The sequence below is a fragment of the Bidens hawaiensis genome, unplaced genomic scaffold (assembly GCF_021521415.1).
Source record: "Bidens hawaiensis isolate Kalapana, Puna unplaced genomic scaffold, B.hawaiensis_p1.1 tig00028038_1, whole genome shotgun sequence".
NCBI lineage: Eukaryota > Viridiplantae > Streptophyta > Magnoliopsida > Asterales > Asteraceae > Bidens > Bidens hawaiensis.
In genome coordinates, this window is record NW_027494555.1 from 84,778 (window position 1) to 102,349 (window position 17,572).

Here is a 17,572-nt window from a genome sequence, read left to right on the forward strand (position 1 = left end):
AGTCCCAAAATAATTTAAATTTATAATTGTTTTTTATTGTGAAAAAGGAATGATTTTAGCGTTAAATTCACATGTGTTTTTTGCACACGGGAGTTAAATATATGTCATTTTATTAAAACAAATTAAGAACCAAAACACCCGCCTAACCCATACCCTACAAATGGTTCACATCCCTCTCTCCCTTGTATTTTTTTCTCTCTCCATATTGTCATTACTCATGGATAATCACTAGTAACTAGCCACCACTTCTTCATGCCTTGCCCATGGGTCACAAGTGATCGATTGTTATAACTCCTCACCAAACATAGCTTATCCATTCTCTTTCTATTGCCTCTCTCCCATACAATTCCTTCAACCACCACCTCCTTGTTGGTTAGCCAACGTTGGGCCATCGGCATTTATATGCCCTTATTTCCTAATCTTTTTTTATTTTTTGGATCAAATCGTATTAGTAAGGTATAATAAGTTTTGATGTTTGAAAAAAGAAATTTAAAAGTATAAATATAACAATTAACAAACAATATTATAGATATATCATATGAATATGAACTATGCCTCTAATTTTATCTTAATATTATCTAACATTAATAAAACGTGAATTATTACTTGCCTTAACAAATTATATATATGTTTCAATTGGCTCTTTACGACTTTACCTACACAAAATTTATTTTTTAATATTATTCGTTAGTACAATCAAGTTGAAGAAAAGAAGTTTAATTATCATTATTAATAAGAGTAGTAATAAATAATAATAATAAAAAAGGAAGATGGAAAGTAGGGCAGATGTGTACCTACCAAATCAAGCACTAACTTCAATCACAACCACTCTTTCTCTCTCTCCCACCAACTCCTTATTTATTTCCCCACCATCAATCTTCCTTCCTCCCAACAATTCTCCATGGTGAGATCCCCCTGCTGTGAGAAAGACCACACCAACAAAGGTGCATGGACCAAAGAGGAAGACGAGCGTCTTGTCCGCTACATCAATATTCACGGCGATGGCTCCTGGAGGTCTCTCCCTAAGTCCGCTGGTCTCAACCGTTGCGGTAAAAGCTGCAGGCTTCGATGGATTAATTATCTTCGCCCTGATCTTAAACGCGGAAACTTTACACCACAAGAAGATCAACTCATTGTTAGTCTCCATGCAGTCCTTGGCAACAGGTATGTTGTTTTTTTTATAATTCTTTATATTGTGATGCATATTACTGCGAGAAACGCATAAAACACTTGTAGGGTGCGCTGTTTTATAACTGCCATATGTAAATACAAGTGTATTACTCAGTTTTCACAGTTATTTTTTTTAAACTCTTTTATTTAATTAGCCTTGTCAAAATTAAATAATGGGGTTTTAAAATTTATATTATTTTATTCGTTGTTGTAGATGGTCCATGATTGCATCTAGATTACCCGGAAGGACAGATAACGAAATAAAAAACTACTGGAATACGCATATTAAGAGGAAACTATCCGTCAATCATCCCACCACCGTTGCCACCACCACTGCCAATGTTGTAAAAGACGTACCACAGACACCTGTGGTACTACCGGAGTATTCTCCACCGGTGGTGGAGTCATCCACCAGCGGTGGAGGTAGCAGTACCACCACTACTAGCGGATTATCAACGGAAGAATATACGCCTACGCCGGTGGTGAATGTTATTGAGCCCGAGATCAATCTCGAGCTGTCAATTGGTCTGCCTGTGGTTTCTGGAAAACCACAACCACAGGCAGTAACAGTGGCGGTGAAGTCTGCACCCCCACCGATTTCAGCGTTTTCGTTTTATCAAGAAAGTAGTAATAGTAATGGTAATGGATTTGGCTTGTTGTTAAACAATGAGCATAGTATTAGTATATGGAGATGATACTCTTTATGATCTTGTTATTACTGTAAGTAGCTAATTAGCTATTGTATTAAATTAAATTAAGACTAATTTTTTGTGTTAAAGCAGTTTGGTTTGTTTAGTTGAGTTGTTATTCCGGCCAACAGTTACACTCTGGCCCATGTGGGCTTGAGGTTACAGATGGGCCGACCGTACATGTTGGTTTGGTATGCCTTTAAAACATGTATACCTAATCAAACTTCATATTAAAAACGAATCTTGAATGATTCAATGAATGCTTGACCTGACATGTGCATTTGGATAAAGAAAAAATTGTTTTGAGTACTTTGAAAATCTTGGTTGTTAGGTTCTCAACCAACCCATCTGTTTCTATTAAATGTTATCAAGTTTTGTACCAAACTTCTGTACCCAAAAGAAATTTAGATCCAAAATCGAGTTACATCGTAGCAAGACAGGAGTAACACGATTATGCAGCATGAATGATAAGCTTAGAATAAAGCCGAATCTTTTTATAGAAAAATGGGATTACAACACTGCGATGCTAAGTTATCCTTTTATGAAAACAAGCATGAATATTATTGTAAGGCTAACAAAACTAAGAAAGAACAGCCATGACATCGGAAGCACGGAGAGCAATGTACTCTGAATCGTCGGCTCCTTTGAAGTCGTTCCCTGCGAATTTTGAATAAAGAACGGTGTTTCCCGGAGACACTGGCAATCCTGCTCTGTTTCCTTCTTCATCCAGAAGGCCCGGCCCAACTGCTATCACCTGTGGTTCCAAAGCCCATTGACATGTGGTTAGCATAAGGTACAATCAAGAAGATAAAAGATTTGTTCATCCAGAAGGCCCAGCCCAACTGCAATCACCTTGCAGGAGACAAAGGTGGACGGGTTGGGTAACGGGTCAAAGCTGCTAGGTTGGGTTAGACCCATAAAGACACTTTTGCTCATTTTCTAAAAGATCTTCGTAAACAATTATAGTCTACATCTTTGAATAAAATGAATCCAAGTGTAAGCAAATGATAAGATTTTGGCAACTTTCAACAAGACATGTTCCCGTGTCAACAAAATTTCTTTATTTGCCCGCTTAATAAACGCACAACCCAAATCAAGCATTCATATGCAAAAGGGTCAAAATAGCCCCCTCCGGAACACACACACACATGTGCGTATGTGTGTGTGTATATATATACACAGTTTCTCTCTTTGTGATGAAACTATAGATAGAGGCTATTACTCACCGTGCCAATGGAGGGTTTCTCTTTGGTAGCTTGTGTAAGCAATAATCCACCAGCAGTTGTTTCCTCAGCCGCCTCAACCTTTGTTACAAATGTCAAACAAGTTAAAATAAGCAAAATTTCAGGACTTTATTATAAAGTAAAGCACATGATCAAGGTTAACTAACCTTGATAAGAACTCTGTCATTAAGAGGCTTTAAATCCTTAACATCATCGGTTTCAAGGATACCAACAATGTCATCCTCCTTTAGTATAAGGTGGCTTAAGCCGTTAAACTCAACCTTGGTCCCTGCATACTTGGAGTATACAACTGGGGTGCCAGTCTACAGTAAAATAGGATAACCAGTAGTTAGTTAACATATCCGTTGTTACTATTCGAATACATGTATTCAAACGTCGACTAATTTAATGAAATGATTACCTTCACACCAATGTCCACCTTTTTGTCTCCAATTGTCCTACCTTCTCCAACGGCAACAACCTCACCACCTTGTGGTTTCGTCTGTGCGGTTGATGGCAGCAGTATACCGCCTACAGTCTTCTCCTCTGCAGCCTTGATTTTTACCAAAACTCTATCACCCAATGGTTTCAATGCAGTGTACTGCAGAATGAAATAAGACCACATGGATCAAAAATTTATGAAACAGAATCAATATAAGTCAGTAAAAAGCAGATGATTATGAAAAACAAATGAGAAATCAAAACAAAGCACTGAAAAGCAGTCATTTAAGCGTTTTACCAATACCAATAACTGATTAATCAATACTATTAGCCTTGGTTTTGAAAAGCGTGTGGCGCTCTGATGCATTTTGATCCCAAAAGCTGACGTGCAAAGTGTGTGCATCACAAAATACTAAAACTTATTTATAGATAACATTCTATAATTTACAACTTTTAAACTCTACAATATAAGCTTCTCATCATTTCTGGTCAGATTTGTTCAATAGTAACTTAATCAAACACTAAAACCCATTGCTCAACCGACGGTCAGATTTGAAAAAAACTGAGATCTAACTTGTTCATATACCTAAACCCATTGCTCAACCGACAGCCAGATTTCGAAAAACCAAAAGTCTAATTTGTTCAAACACCGGTCAACTGAAAAAGGCGCCACATCAAAACTCATCAGCTGCATCACATCAAAGATGCAGTCTCATATTCTCATCAACGCATCACGCGATGTTCGCATTATACACTGCTAATGTATACATTTTAAAACCAAGCTACCACATCAAGATTTTGTTCAAAGACATAATTTCAATTAATAAAAACAATCAATTTCCAAAAATGCAACTTTTTTTTCCCTCAATTAATCTTGAAAACTGTATAAAACTTGTGTCTAATCCCGGATAACAAAACTGACCCGTTTCGCATCGGACACCAAACTGCACAAAACAAGAAACAAAAGGCAGATAATGTATAAAGTATAAACGCAAATGGGTTGCAAAATTCAACCTTTGGAGCCACAGTGGTGGCAGCTTTGACAACTAACCCACGTGTAGACTTAAGTGTAAAGCTTCTAAACGGCAAAGCCACCATAACCGATGAAGCTTTGGATGCTGAAGACCTCAAACCATCAAAGGATGGATCGAAACAGGTGGATGTCAATTGAGCAACTGCCGTTTGCTAAAGCTAAATTAATATACACAAGAATGAAATGAAATTAGTGGTTTATTGAATTTAATCAATTGGGTTATTAAATTGAAATGGTGTTGTTGGTGAATGTACATACGTTGATGAGGTTGCTGTGGTAGTATCGAATGAAAACTGAAAGGATAACAAAACCCTAGAGACAAGATTAGATTAGATTAGATTAGATTTAGGGGGTTTTATACAATTATATATATATATATATATATAGATATATATGTATATAGAGGGTGGAGTTAAAATAAGAAGCGAAGTTTGTCTAAAAAGTGTAAAAAAAGTGTAAGAAGTAATCTGGTACGTTAGATTTGGTGAGATGATGGTCTAGATGGAAAGTGTATTTTGTAAGCTGTGTGTTTTATTTTAATACTTGTTTTATGACAGTAGCGGCATAATCGTCCAGTGTGTTATATTATATATGAAAACAATATCAATCTATAATTATCATTTTTTAATCTAAATTTAAAACATAACACCAAGAACATTACAAAGATATATAGCAGTGTATTTTAAATCAAAATAAAAAAAACACGATACTTTAAGCCAAATTTAAAACACAACACCAAGAACAATAAGAACTAAAACACACTAGCTTGAACATCATAACCAACATTAATGAATAAGATATTTCATTTTTAGTCGATTCGTTCATAATAATCACTGTGTTGTATTTATCTTTTTGGCATAACACCAATAACATAAACATACCAATAAACACCAGCATATTGATCTTGACATAACACCAATAATATAAACACAAAGCATAATGCATACAATTTCAAACTACAAATGAGATTAATTGAAAACAAAAGAAACACAAATATAACTTCTCTGAGGAGTGTGTTTAATTTCTAGGAAGTCTTCCTCATTGTTTTCTAGTTTCACAAGCATAAAATATACCAATATCATATAAATAAATGATATTAAAAAGAAATGTAATAATATAAAATTATCATGACTTTATCATCACATCCAGATGCCTAGGCACAGCCATTTTAATATTGTTAATTTGATTATCAATCACTTTATTCACGGATGAGCTCATCGAAAAATTCTGATTCCACTATAAGACAACATTGGTCTAGCAAGCATCTCCGTCTACAGCTACGGAGGTTTGTTCCGTCGTCGCTTCATCGGAGCTTTTTGACAAATTAACAAATAATTTGCTAGATCTGTAACACGGAATCGATTATGAAACCTGTTACAAATAAGATGTCGGTCCTCCTCTAATTGCATCACAGGTCGTTCGATTGCAATGATGTAGTGTTTGCACATGGTGGTTGGCGTCTAGCAGTAATGGCGGTGGAGAGAAAAGTTTTGCAAAAATTGTAGGTTTTTAATTGGTGGTTAATGAAATAAGGAATGTTATTAGCTGTGTTATCAATTACCAAAATAAGGACGGTTTAGTCCATCCAAAGGTACTTCCTACGTTTTTTACGAATCTTTATTTTTTTATTTTAACCTTACTCTATATATATATTGTTATATATACAACAGATGTTTCCAGAAGCTTTTTGTGTGTCTTGTCCTGTATAATTGTTCATGCCTACTTTGCAAGAGTCGAACTCGTACTACGTGTTAGGACCGTAAACGAGTTGAGCTGGCGTGAGTTTCAGTTCGACCTCAAAATTAAACGAGGTAGCTCGGCTCAACTCGAGCATGAGGTTGAAGTTAAACAAGCTTAAGATTGAGCCAACGAGCCGAGCCAGCTTGGCTCAAATCGTTTAAATCAAGTTTTTTTAGCTAGATTTTTTCAAGTTTTTATCAAGTGAGCTACGAGCCGAAAGTTTTTTTTAATAGTCCTATTACTTACCTTACGTTATGCGTTATATGTTATTCTTTATCATTTTTTTTATCATGCGTCACATCAGCGTTATCTCAACTTTTCCTTCATAATTCAACCCAACCACTCAATTGATGTTAAACACCATTCTCTATTATTCTTTTTATAAAAAAACACAAATTTGATTGCCTAATGACCGGTGTGACCGTGGTCATTTGAACCCCATCACACGTGACTAGGGAAGTGGCGTGGTGTCCACATGAGGCTAGGCAAGCCACGCAGCATCACGCGTGACGTTTCCTAGTGTATACCCAATGACCTTATTTTGATGGGAAACACTCGATACGTAAATAAGTTGTGTATGATGAATTGACCTTGGTTGTTTTAAAAGAAATTGATGTGTAATTTCTTAATACAGTTTCATGAGATGTAACAAACATTGAAAGAGAAATTGGGAATTATAAGATTTGTACTCCTGCCTCCCAAGTAAAGTCTTACCACTATATTATTGTTGTGTACTTGTGTCTTGGTTTGTAATTCTTACACTAAACCTAGCATACATTAAGCATGCTTTTACATATTTTTGAAAACGATGTCTTGTTCAAGTGAGGGCCTAAGCTCTAGCACGTTTATAATAGCCCTTGGGCTAGCCCCATATATTACTCTAAGTAATTGGTAATTTAGTATTTTAATTGTTACCAAGTCACTAGATATTACTTGTAAAGAAAATCATGACTACAAAATCATGATTACCCAAAGCGCAACTTGAACATGATAAAAATCTAAGTGGCTTCAACACCAATAAATATATGTTGCTGTTAAGTTTAACACATCAACCTGCCAAGCCTAATTATAGCTTACTTTTGCTTCTATTATTTTGGTAGCTGTCTTTCATTTACTTCAATAAAGTCCTAGTTTCTAAAAACTATGATAAAAAACAAGTTAAAAACCTTACAACTTTAGATCTGTATTATTTTATAAAACACACATTACAAGCACAAATACATTAACAAGCACTTCATAATTCAAATCTTCACAAGTATCAAACATTTTACTAACATATTGAACAAAGAACATAGGTGTGAAATAACCAAGCTGCAGTTAATATTCAATACTACCCTTGGTCGGACGACAAACATGGTTCCTTTTACGTGCATGATCCTCATTATGCTTCTGTGTTCGACAAGCGTAGCCATACCAACAATCTTCCCTTTCCGCTGCATCCGGAGGTAAATGCTACAAGGGCAAAATCGGAATTAAAACATTTTGAAACACCATGATGTTGGAAAAGGTAATTTGACTTTTACAGTCAAACAAATTATTTCTAAACTTACATGTGCTTGCTATACAAGATTAAGCTCCAATTTTACAAATATATGCTAATTTTTATGATTTTAGCATGTAGACATTAAAGATCATATACCAATTTTGAAGTTGTAAGTTAACCCTTTTGACATTAAAGGTCATAGTGTATATTGGTGAATTATCGACACACTTACGTCTTTTGGCAAGCAGATCCGGAACCAGTATAAGAAGTATGAGACTAGTTTATCATAGCAATCGCTACACGAAAACAACATTCAAAACCGTTAAAATATTTATTCTATTGTAATCAGAACATGCTAAAAACATGTTAGACTATTGGTAACCTGCAAGCCAATAAAACATACTTGCAAACATGTGTTTCAGAAGTGATCATCTCCGCGTGATTCAGTGGCATCCTTGTAAGATCTGCACCATTCATGCCTTAATATCACCATAATGCTATCAAAAAGCTCGGTTTTTATTTTCTTCAAATAAATTTATAGAAGGCGGTATCTTTTACCTATATCTTGATTATCCAATTTTTCGACCCATTCTGACACGACATCTTGGAGGGTTTTCCCCATCCGCTCTATGCATCTTTCAGTGACCTGAAAATTGAAGGTAGTTATTGTCATATCAGGCATTTTTAGAAAACAAAGATGAATATATTTTCATACATATTGTTCTTGCCAGTTCCACTCGTGTGCCAGATAAGGAATCCTTATAATAGTCCGCTCACCAATCTGTCACACATTTTCATATTTAATGAAATATGAGAAGTTGCACAACAAACTTGTATTCATAATTACAATTATATGATACAGAAAAAATTAACTGACAGATAGTGTCAAAAATTAACATATGATAAGATAATATGAATAGCTTACGGGCTTAAATATCCAGGGATTACATGGAATTGAGTTACTTCTTGTATCCTGCCGGGATTGCCAATAAGGACCACAAAATGGTCTGTCACACCCCATGCCTGCCAATTTGTATCAAACGGGTCAAAATTGTCGCATGTAATCAATCTTAACAACTGAGTCAATGAATATGTTGACCACTCACAGTGTTGTGGCACAACTATGTCGGTTCTCGAAGGCATCATGTTTCCACATGCATGACATTCCAGATGCACCGTGTTCTGGTTGCACTCAAAGCCACCATAGTCTGTGCCTGAGTGATTAAGGACCGACAATGAAAGTATAAGTGTCAAATTAAATTAAAGAAATGGATAACACATATTTAATTTATTCAACTACATTAGTGCATTACCACATTCATCACATGCAAGATTTGTGCCAATATTAACTTCTTCTCGCATTAAACGTGACCTCTTGCTTCTAGGCTTTTTAACATAGTTGATGACCTAATTATCATGGAGCTTAAGTATGATTGTTTACATGGTTTGAATAATTGTGAAGATAAATATAACTCACAGGAAGTGCTTTTATCAATAGTTGTTCATCACTACGCCTTATAAACGAATCACTTTTGCGTATTTTCTGCAAAATAATTATAGATGATTATTAGAATCGGATGTGTGACATTAAGATGCACATTAAGTGATTATATGGAAAATAAATAACCTTTTCAATCCTATGTAACAAACGATTTCTCCCCACGGATTGTACATCAGAGCTGCAATGGGGACAAAGAACAATTGCATGTTCCTCTTGTGACCTTGACCACTCTGAGAAGCACTCATTGCTTTAAATGACATATAAAAAAGGATTTGTTATAAATAATATCGTTTCACTAAGAATACAAAATCATCAAGAAAAATTAGAATTATGCATATACCAAAAGTTGTGGAGGCAAGGGGAAACTGTGACGACATCATGCCACAAATTTAAACAAATGCTGCACATTGCATGTTTCGAGTCTAAAGAAATCTAACATAAACAAAACATAATTTCATCACCATACAATAATCTGAATTTTATTTACAAATATTTTTTTTTACCTTGAAGACCTTCTTGCAAGTCTCATTCATTGGCTTTATATTTAATCTGTAACTCGAATGGTCTTTGAATGTCAAGAAGATATAAACAGACTTATAGTTAGAGACCATATTTCCCAAAATATAATTAAAAAAACTAGTGTGAAGTTTCTATAATATATACCGTCAGATACAGGGTTAGGAATTATCTCACTTCCACACCTATTCATGATTGTATCTTCGGTTGGAACATTAGTCTCATTAACAAAGTTCACATTTAAACTGCACAAGCAAAGAACAAACATTTATGTGAGATAGTTGGAAACCAAGGGAATATCATAAGTCTCTTATAATTAATCCCAAATTTAGTAACTAAGTACCTCTTGTTTTGCAAAGTTGCAGAACAGAGATCTGAACTTCTTGTAATGTTACACCATCCTTGCTCGACATCTGAATGTATCTCCACCTCATCAGACCGCAATTCAACATCTGAATATGTGGAATTTGATGGCACTGGAACGCCACAATAAAGTTTTGTCAAACTTATATCTTGCATATAGCTTTTTAAAACAATAGTAATAACAATAACTTCTCATTACCAATTAGTAAAGACTTAAAGTCATCTGCAAGAGACTCCATATTATGTCCTTCACCATTCACACTTTGTTCATCTGTCATTAAATTTTCCATTCCACAATATTTCGCATTTAACTACTTAAATCACAAAGTGGGCCAGCAAAATTATATTGGAGTGTTTGGATGTACAGTTAAACTAACACGCTTAATTAACAGATGCCACAAATGTAACTTACGCCTGAACACACCTAATCAGCATTAAACACGCATCACCATCTCAGCGCGCTTAACAGGAACTGAAATGCACGTAACACGCATAACCGACCCCGGTTACTTGTGCAAAGCGTTGAGTTAAGTGCATACCAGGGCCTGGTTACTCGCGTTACGTGGCATTGGACACGTGTTGCCTGACATGGTACGCATTACTGGCACCAGAATGAACGTAACCGGCACTATAATTCATATAACCGATGCCTGAACGTGTGTAACCTACGTCGCGCACATAACCAATGCCTAAACGCAAGTAACTAGTGGTCTAGTGCCAAAAACTATTAAGTTAAAAATAAAAAAAAATCTAAAAACAACCCATATTGACCCAACTCCTTCGACCCGAACAGAACAAAAAATAACCCATTTTTGAAACAACCCGTTCCAACCCATGATCCAAACCCACCCCAACCCGACCCGGCCCGTTTGCCGTTCCTAATAACAAGCTAGCAACAAATGAACAATAATAACTTTAAACATGCACATTATCCAACTGTAAATCAATCAATGCATGGTACGTATCAAAACAAACTGAGTTAAGTGTACATTACTAACAATGCAATTAATAACAATTTATTTGAGAATCAAAAAGGTTAGAATACCATGAATTTGATGATGTTGCTTTGAGCTAGAACCATGTCCTTGTTCCATTGATGTTTTATTGTTTACGTTGTTGTTGTTTGTTTGTCGCATGTTGTTTATATAGACGAAGTATTATGATATGAAGAAGAGTGCTAAATACGGAGGATGAAGAAGAGTGCTGAACACAAGTAGTAATGTATATATCTAGAATAATAATGACAGGAGGCCATCAAGAAATGGTCTAAAGGATTATTATTGTGATTTGACAATCCGTTTTTCTTTCAAGTCAACGGCAATAAATTAAGTTAGAAAACTAGTAACATTCTTTCTTCAACGTATATACTTATTATTATTATTATTAACTGTAACACCCATGATCTTTCACCGAGAGTCATTAGCCTCTACCACCAATTCACCATTTCAACTACCCAAGTGGCTCCTGAGCGTATATGAAAAAAATCACACAAATAAAAACTGCATGAAAGCAAACATGGATTTACTATAACCGATCTATAAGACGAAAAGTGAACAAACATAAACACAAACACAAACTTTGTTCGTCAAATTATACGAACAAACATGAACACGTTTCTAGTTGGATCATTTATGTTCGTGAACTGTTCGATTAATATATTATCGAACAAAACAAAAACATGTTCATTTTGTTATTGAGCAGTAGTAATTGTTTGGTTCATTCACATGCCTACATGGACTATTACATAGTCACATGTCAGCAATATCATTTTATATATTAGACATAACAACTTACACGTTTTTTCTATTTTAATTTAACTTTGAACTCAACTTTCTTTATGCACAAATATGTATGATTACATTGTTAGTCATTTCCTTCTTACTGAACAATGTGTTAAGGAATATTAAGAAAAAATTAAGGACTAACACCAAGGAAATTTAATATATAGATGCGATACGAGTTTGTGTCATGTTTACCGTGATTCCTTATTAAAAAAGATGGTTTTCTAATGCTAACCAAGTGAATGAGTAATATGCGACTGGAAGTTCGCATATAACACATAAGTAGAGAAAATAAACGTATATACGCGATCTTAGAGTCACGTAAAAGCTATAACACCAGCATAAAAAATAAAAGCCATGGACTCCCTGTACGTCAACAAGCACTTGATAATTCGTAAAAAAAAAATTAACCTAAAACAGTAAAACATTCAAAAACACACTAATTCAGTTGCCTTACCTACACAAGTATTAAACATTTTTACCAACATTTTGATTCAAAACAAAGAACATAAACAAAAAAGATCAAGCTGCAGCTAATTTCCGGTACCACCCCTGGTTGGACGACAAACATGGTTCCTTTTACGTGCATGATCGTCATTATGGTTCTGTGTTCGACACGTGTAGCCATACCAACAATCTTCCGTTTGTGCTGCATCCGCAGGTAGACGCTACAAGGGCATAACCGGTATTTGCAATCAGAAAACAACAATTATGTTCAAAAAGTAAATAACTGGTTATAATAAAAAGATGAAATAAGGTCATTCGACTTTTAAGTTCAAACAAGTTAAGATATTCTACATTGTATTATACATATTAGTTTATGTGAAACACCAGTATGTTTGAAGTTGTGCATTAATCTGTTTGACCTTAAAAGTCAAAAGTGTATAAAGAAATTTATTTTTAAGTATTGGCACACGTACATATTTTGGCAGGCAGATCCGGAACCAATACAGGAGAAACGAGACTAGTTTATCATAGCACTCACTACAAACAAAACAGCATAAAAACAGTTCATTTTTATTTTTACTAATATTTATTGAAATCAGTCAAACATACTAGAAATTGGCAACTTTGACTACTAATAAGCTGCAAGCTCATAAAACATACTTGCAAACATGTGTTCCAGAAGTAATCATATCCGCATGATTCAATGGCATACGTGCACGATCTGCACCATTCATGCATTAATCTCACCATAACGTTAACTTTAAAATGCATCATTATTCAAAAGCACGATTTTTTCTTTACCTATTTCTCGATTATTAAATTTTGTAACCCATTCTGACACGACATCTTGGAGGGTTTTTCCCAGCTGCCTTATGCTTCTTTCGGTAATCTGAAAGTTGAAGGTAACCATTGACACATCAGACATTTTTAAGGGGTGAAAAATAAATTTTCATACCTCTTGTTCGTGTCGGTTCTTTTCGTGTGCCAGAAACAGAATTCTTGTAATAGTTCGTTCTCCAATCTGTCAACCATTTTCATATTTAATTAAAACTTACAAATTATATGACACAGAAAAGATTAACAAACAAAATAACAGGATAATGATAATATGAATAACTTACTGGCTTAAAAGTGTCGGGAACACACATATGATGTGAATCACTTCTTGTAACCTGTTGTGAATGCCAATAAGCTCCACAAAATGCTCTATCACACCCTATGCCTGCAAATTTTTGTATTAAACGAGTCAAAATTGCCGCTAACGATCAATCTTAAAAACGAGTCAGTGAACTTGTTGACCACTCACAGTGTTGTGCCACACGTATATTGGTTCTAGAAGGCATCATTCCACCACACGCATGACACTGCAGATGCACCGTGTTCTGGTTGCACTGGAATCCGCTATACTCATTACCACATTGAGCGCATGCAAGATCTGTGTCGTTATTATTATGATTATTATTATTATCTTCTGGACTTGAACGTGGCCTCTTGTTTCTAGGCTTCTTTCCATTGTTAATAACCTAATCATCATGGAATTTAAGTATTAACAACTAAGTGAAATACATAGATTGTTTACATGGTTAAAACATATGAGTTAATTGACTCACTAGAGGTGATTTTATTAACGCGCACGAGTTTAAAACAGCAAGCTCTTCATCACTACGTCTTAAAGAAGCATCACTTTGCAGTATATCCTGCAAAATGATAAGTAGATGTTTTTTTATAATTAAATAAATGATAATAAGTGATTTTGTAGATTAATGATTATGAATTTATAGTTTATATACCTCTTCAATGCTATGTAGGAAATGGTTTCTGCCGACAAATTGTACAGCGGATCTGCAATGGGGACAAAGAACAATTGTATGTTTCTGCTGTGACCTTTTTAACCACTCTGAGAAACATCCATTGCTTCAAAAGGCAAAAAATAAAAAGAATTTAGTGTAAATAATATTTTTTTCTAAACAAAAACCAAAATCGTCAAGAAAAGTTTTAAGTTAGCATACCAAAAGTTGTGGAGACAAGGGGCGACTGTGACAACATCATGCCAGATATTTAAACATATGCTACATTTTGCATGATCCGAATCTAAAGAAACCTAGCATAATCAACAAAACATACTTTCAATTTTCATCACCATACAATAATCTGAAATGGCTTTTATTTATAAATAATTTTTACCTTTAGCACTTTCTTGGGAGACTCATCCATTGGCATCAATTTAAATCTGTAACTCAAATAGCCTTTGAGCATCAAGAACAAATAAACAGACTTATAATCGAATGCTATTTATTTTTCCCAAAAATGTGTGTTAAAGTTAAAAAAGAAAAAAAAAACTAGTGTGAAATTTTTATACCATCAGAAACAGGGCCCGGGATTATCTCACTTCCACACCTAATTATGATTGTATCTTCAGTTGGAACATCAGTGCCATCAACAAATATCACATTTAAACTGCATAAGCAAAGACCAAATAATAACATGAGTTATACAGCAGATACTATCAGTTACTAGACCTTATTTTTTGAGAGTTTGTACTTGTAGACAAGAAAATATTTTATGTGATTAAGTACCTCTTATTTTGTAACGTTGCAGAACAGAGATCTGTATTTCTTGTAATTTTACACCATTCCCGTTTTTCAAACGAAGAGATTTTGACATCCGAGTGTATATCCACCTCATCAGACCGTAATTCAACATCTGAATACTTGGAATTTGATGGCACCGGAACATGACAATAACAGTTTATTACGCTTGTATCTTGCAACTTATTTTTTGAAATGATAAAGATGCTATCGAAAATATTGGCATATAAAATCACCCAGCCATCCGGACTTTATTCAAGTAATTATCTGATTATAATTTAACTCTTTCAAACGCAGTACTCGCTATAAAAGCAGAAATCCAAACACCCTTTTATTTGCGGAAAACTACTCAAATTACAAAGTGGGCCTACAAATTAATAAGGGGGGTGTTTGGATATGCTGTCAAAACAATAAAGTTTCACAGAAATGATTCACATTTTGTTTTTCTGATTCTTTACGGTTAAATAATAAGATATCGAACCAGAAAAACTAAAATTGGTAAAGTAAAGTTGCACCGCACCATACATGGAACATCTCTATCCTTTACTTTAAGTGGTAATACAACAATTTGATTCTTAAAAGTTGCAATAATTACTAAGAAATAGAATCCAAACATCCCTAAATTAATGAGAAGTCAAAATTAAATTGACTTTTGGCTACAAGCAATAAAAATGTATATATTTGAAAATTGAAATGAGAATAATCAATTGACATGCATGTCCTCAAACACCCTGATACAAATTGACCAGAAACTACAAGAAGAATTATGGGTCCAGCATTTTAATATAAAATTCACTTCAAATTACTAAAAATGAGATACACATACATCCAAACACCCCCTAAACCAATTATTAATGGTTAAAAATTGAATCTTGATTTAATTATCTGCAAGAAAAGAAACCCCATAAATGTTTGAAAATTATAATTAATCAATAATTAACCAGGGATCATCGGTGGCAGTGATACCCAAATGAATAATAATTTGATTAACAACAATAACAAATTGTAAATTGGGTTTGTAAAAAAGAAGATAAGAATTTGAATGAATGGTAATTGAAGAAACGAGTACCAAGTTTGGACCAAATTTCATCATGGGGTTTTGAACCAGAACCTTCTCCTTGTTCCATTGATGATTCCTTGATTGCTTCTTCGCACGTTTCTTTACGGAAGAACAAAAATGGGGTTTTTATTTAATTTGACAAGGAAGGAATAATAATATTTTTTTCGTTATGCACCCGAGTCGGTATCGGTTTATGTTAAGTTTAACTTGTAGAGACAGCTTAAACTTAAACCTCACCAACTCTAATTACTTAATTAGGATCTCAATCAAGTACGTTATTTTTATTATATTAGTACACTTACAATCCGTTTTAATCTTAGGTCAAAGGACACACGGTAAGGTTACGAAACAAATCAACAAGGTAAGTGGAGATTTTTTCAGGAAGCTTTCACCTAAGCAAGCCTCTCGAAAACTACACGGCTCGAGCAGGTTTGGTTAATTGATTTAATAGGATTCGGACCGATAGGGGTTTTAGAAAAATAAGTCTGGGTCAAAATGAGTTGTTTAAGAAAAAGGTATTTGTTTAGTTTGAGTCAATACGGGTTCTGCGCAAAATGAGTTTTGTTTGAAATGAGTTGCTTTCAAAAAAATAATAAAAAGTATTAAACTGGTTCGACTTAGACGGGTTCGGGCCAAAACGAAGTCAAATTGAAATTAGTTGTTTTAGAAAAAAAGTGCTAAAATAGATTCAACAACTATAATTTTTTATGGTGACTAGCAGTGGAGGTGGTTGTATTGGCAGCAACTTTGACGATGACAGCCTCAAGGTGGTGTCGGTTGCGATTGAGATCGGAGATGGATGTGCCAAACAAGTGGTGTTGATGGTGATAGTGGCGGCGATGGTGCCAATCATGACGATTCGGTAGTGAAGACAAGCAATGGTCATGAATGGTGCATGGTGCATTGGTGCATAACCATTTATAAATTCACATGTTTAATAATAGTTCAATGTTTGAACTTTGACCTATTGTCCAAATTCCAATTCAAATAAACTCAAACTGATCTATTATATAACGTAAGGTAACCCAATAAACTCATATACAATTTATTCTTTTATAATTAAAATCAACTCATTCTTTGAATATTGGGCATGATTGTCATTTATACACCGAAGTTTATCCATTTGTTTAACATCTCAAAACTAATAGTATCAAACAAAATGATTAGCTCGGTGCCTTTTGGGCTCCGTTTACATCTTTTGGGCTCTCTTTGTGCCTTTTAAGCTTCGTCGGTGCCTTTTGGGCTCTGTCAGTGCCTTCATGGCTACGTTTGTGCCTTTTGGGCTCCATTTATGCATTGTGGGCTCTGTTAGGGCCTTTTGGGCTCCGTTTATGTCTTTTAGTCCCCGTTTGTGTCTTTTAGTCGGCTCCATTAGCACCTATTGGGCTTCGTTAGTTCCTTTGGGATCGCTTGTGCATTTTAGGCTCCCTTAGTGCCTTTTTGGCTTCTTAATGCATTTGGGCTCCGTTTGTGCTTTTTGGGATCTTTTGCGTCTTTTAGGCTACCTTTGTGCCTTTTGGGCTTCTTTTGTGCATTG

The 17,572-nt window shown here is 34.8% G+C and overlaps 5 protein-coding genes across 5 annotated transcripts; 1 reads left to right on the forward strand and 4 right to left on the reverse strand.

Moving 5' to 3' along the window:
* The first annotated feature begins 771 nt into the window (after window positions 1-771).
* LOC143576265 (myb-related protein 330-like) lies at window positions 772-1,865 on the forward strand. The gene is made up of 2 exons (XM_077060398.1): window positions 772-1,164; window positions 1,385-1,865. Exons 1-2 carry the CDS (start codon window positions 902-904, stop codon window positions 1,863-1,865), a joined length of 744 nt encoding a protein of 247 aa, XP_076916513.1. The 5' UTR covers window positions 772-901.
* Window positions 1,866-2,332: 467 nt separating this feature from the next.
* LOC143576267 (20 kDa chaperonin, chloroplastic-like) lies at window positions 2,333-4,927 on the reverse strand. The gene is made up of 6 exons (XM_077060399.1): window positions 4,815-4,927; window positions 4,538-4,714; window positions 3,504-3,683; window positions 3,250-3,405; window positions 3,086-3,163; window positions 2,333-2,613 (listed from the first exon to the last, which is right to left on the reverse strand). Exons 2-6 carry the CDS (start codon window positions 4,619-4,621, stop codon window positions 2,440-2,442), a joined length of 672 nt encoding a protein of 223 aa, XP_076916514.1. The 5' UTR covers window positions 4,622-4,714; window positions 4,815-4,927; the 3' UTR covers window positions 2,333-2,439.
* Window positions 4,928-7,295: 2,368 nt separating this feature from the next.
* On the reverse strand, window positions 7,296-9,525 carry LOC143576259 (uncharacterized). Its single transcript, XM_077060394.1, has 9 exons — window positions 9,430-9,525; window positions 9,257-9,322; window positions 9,093-9,186; window positions 8,743-8,993; window positions 8,495-8,560; window positions 8,338-8,425; window positions 8,183-8,243; window positions 8,012-8,075; window positions 7,296-7,748 (listed from the first exon to the last, which is right to left on the reverse strand). The coding sequence occupies exons 1-9, from the start codon at window positions 9,523-9,525 to the stop codon at window positions 7,614-7,616; spliced, it is 921 nt and encodes a 306-aa protein (XP_076916509.1). The 3' UTR covers window positions 7,296-7,613.
* On the reverse strand, window positions 8,508-11,274 carry LOC143576251 (uncharacterized). Its single transcript, XM_077060385.1, has 6 exons — window positions 11,205-11,274; window positions 10,359-10,430; window positions 10,140-10,272; window positions 9,944-10,041; window positions 9,093-9,845; window positions 8,508-8,993 (listed from the first exon to the last, which is right to left on the reverse strand). The coding sequence occupies exons 1-5, from the start codon at window positions 11,251-11,253 to the stop codon at window positions 9,760-9,762; spliced, it is 438 nt and encodes a 145-aa protein (XP_076916500.1). The 5' UTR covers window positions 11,254-11,274; the 3' UTR covers window positions 8,508-8,993; window positions 9,093-9,759.
* Window positions 11,275-12,187: 913 nt separating this feature from the next.
* Window positions 12,188-16,939, reverse strand: LOC143576261 (uncharacterized). Its single transcript, XM_077060395.1, has 14 exons — window positions 16,751-16,939; window positions 14,964-15,157; window positions 14,747-14,844; window positions 14,572-14,633; window positions 14,397-14,488; window positions 14,178-14,301; window positions 13,998-14,084; window positions 13,694-13,910; window positions 13,509-13,609; window positions 13,343-13,408; window positions 13,189-13,276; window positions 13,048-13,108; window positions 12,861-12,924; window positions 12,188-12,608 (listed from the first exon to the last, which is right to left on the reverse strand). The coding sequence occupies exons 1-14, from the start codon at window positions 16,937-16,939 to the stop codon at window positions 12,474-12,476; spliced, it is 1,578 nt and encodes a 525-aa protein (XP_076916510.1). The 3' UTR covers window positions 12,188-12,473.
* Between the last annotated feature and the right edge of the window lie 633 nt (window positions 16,940-17,572).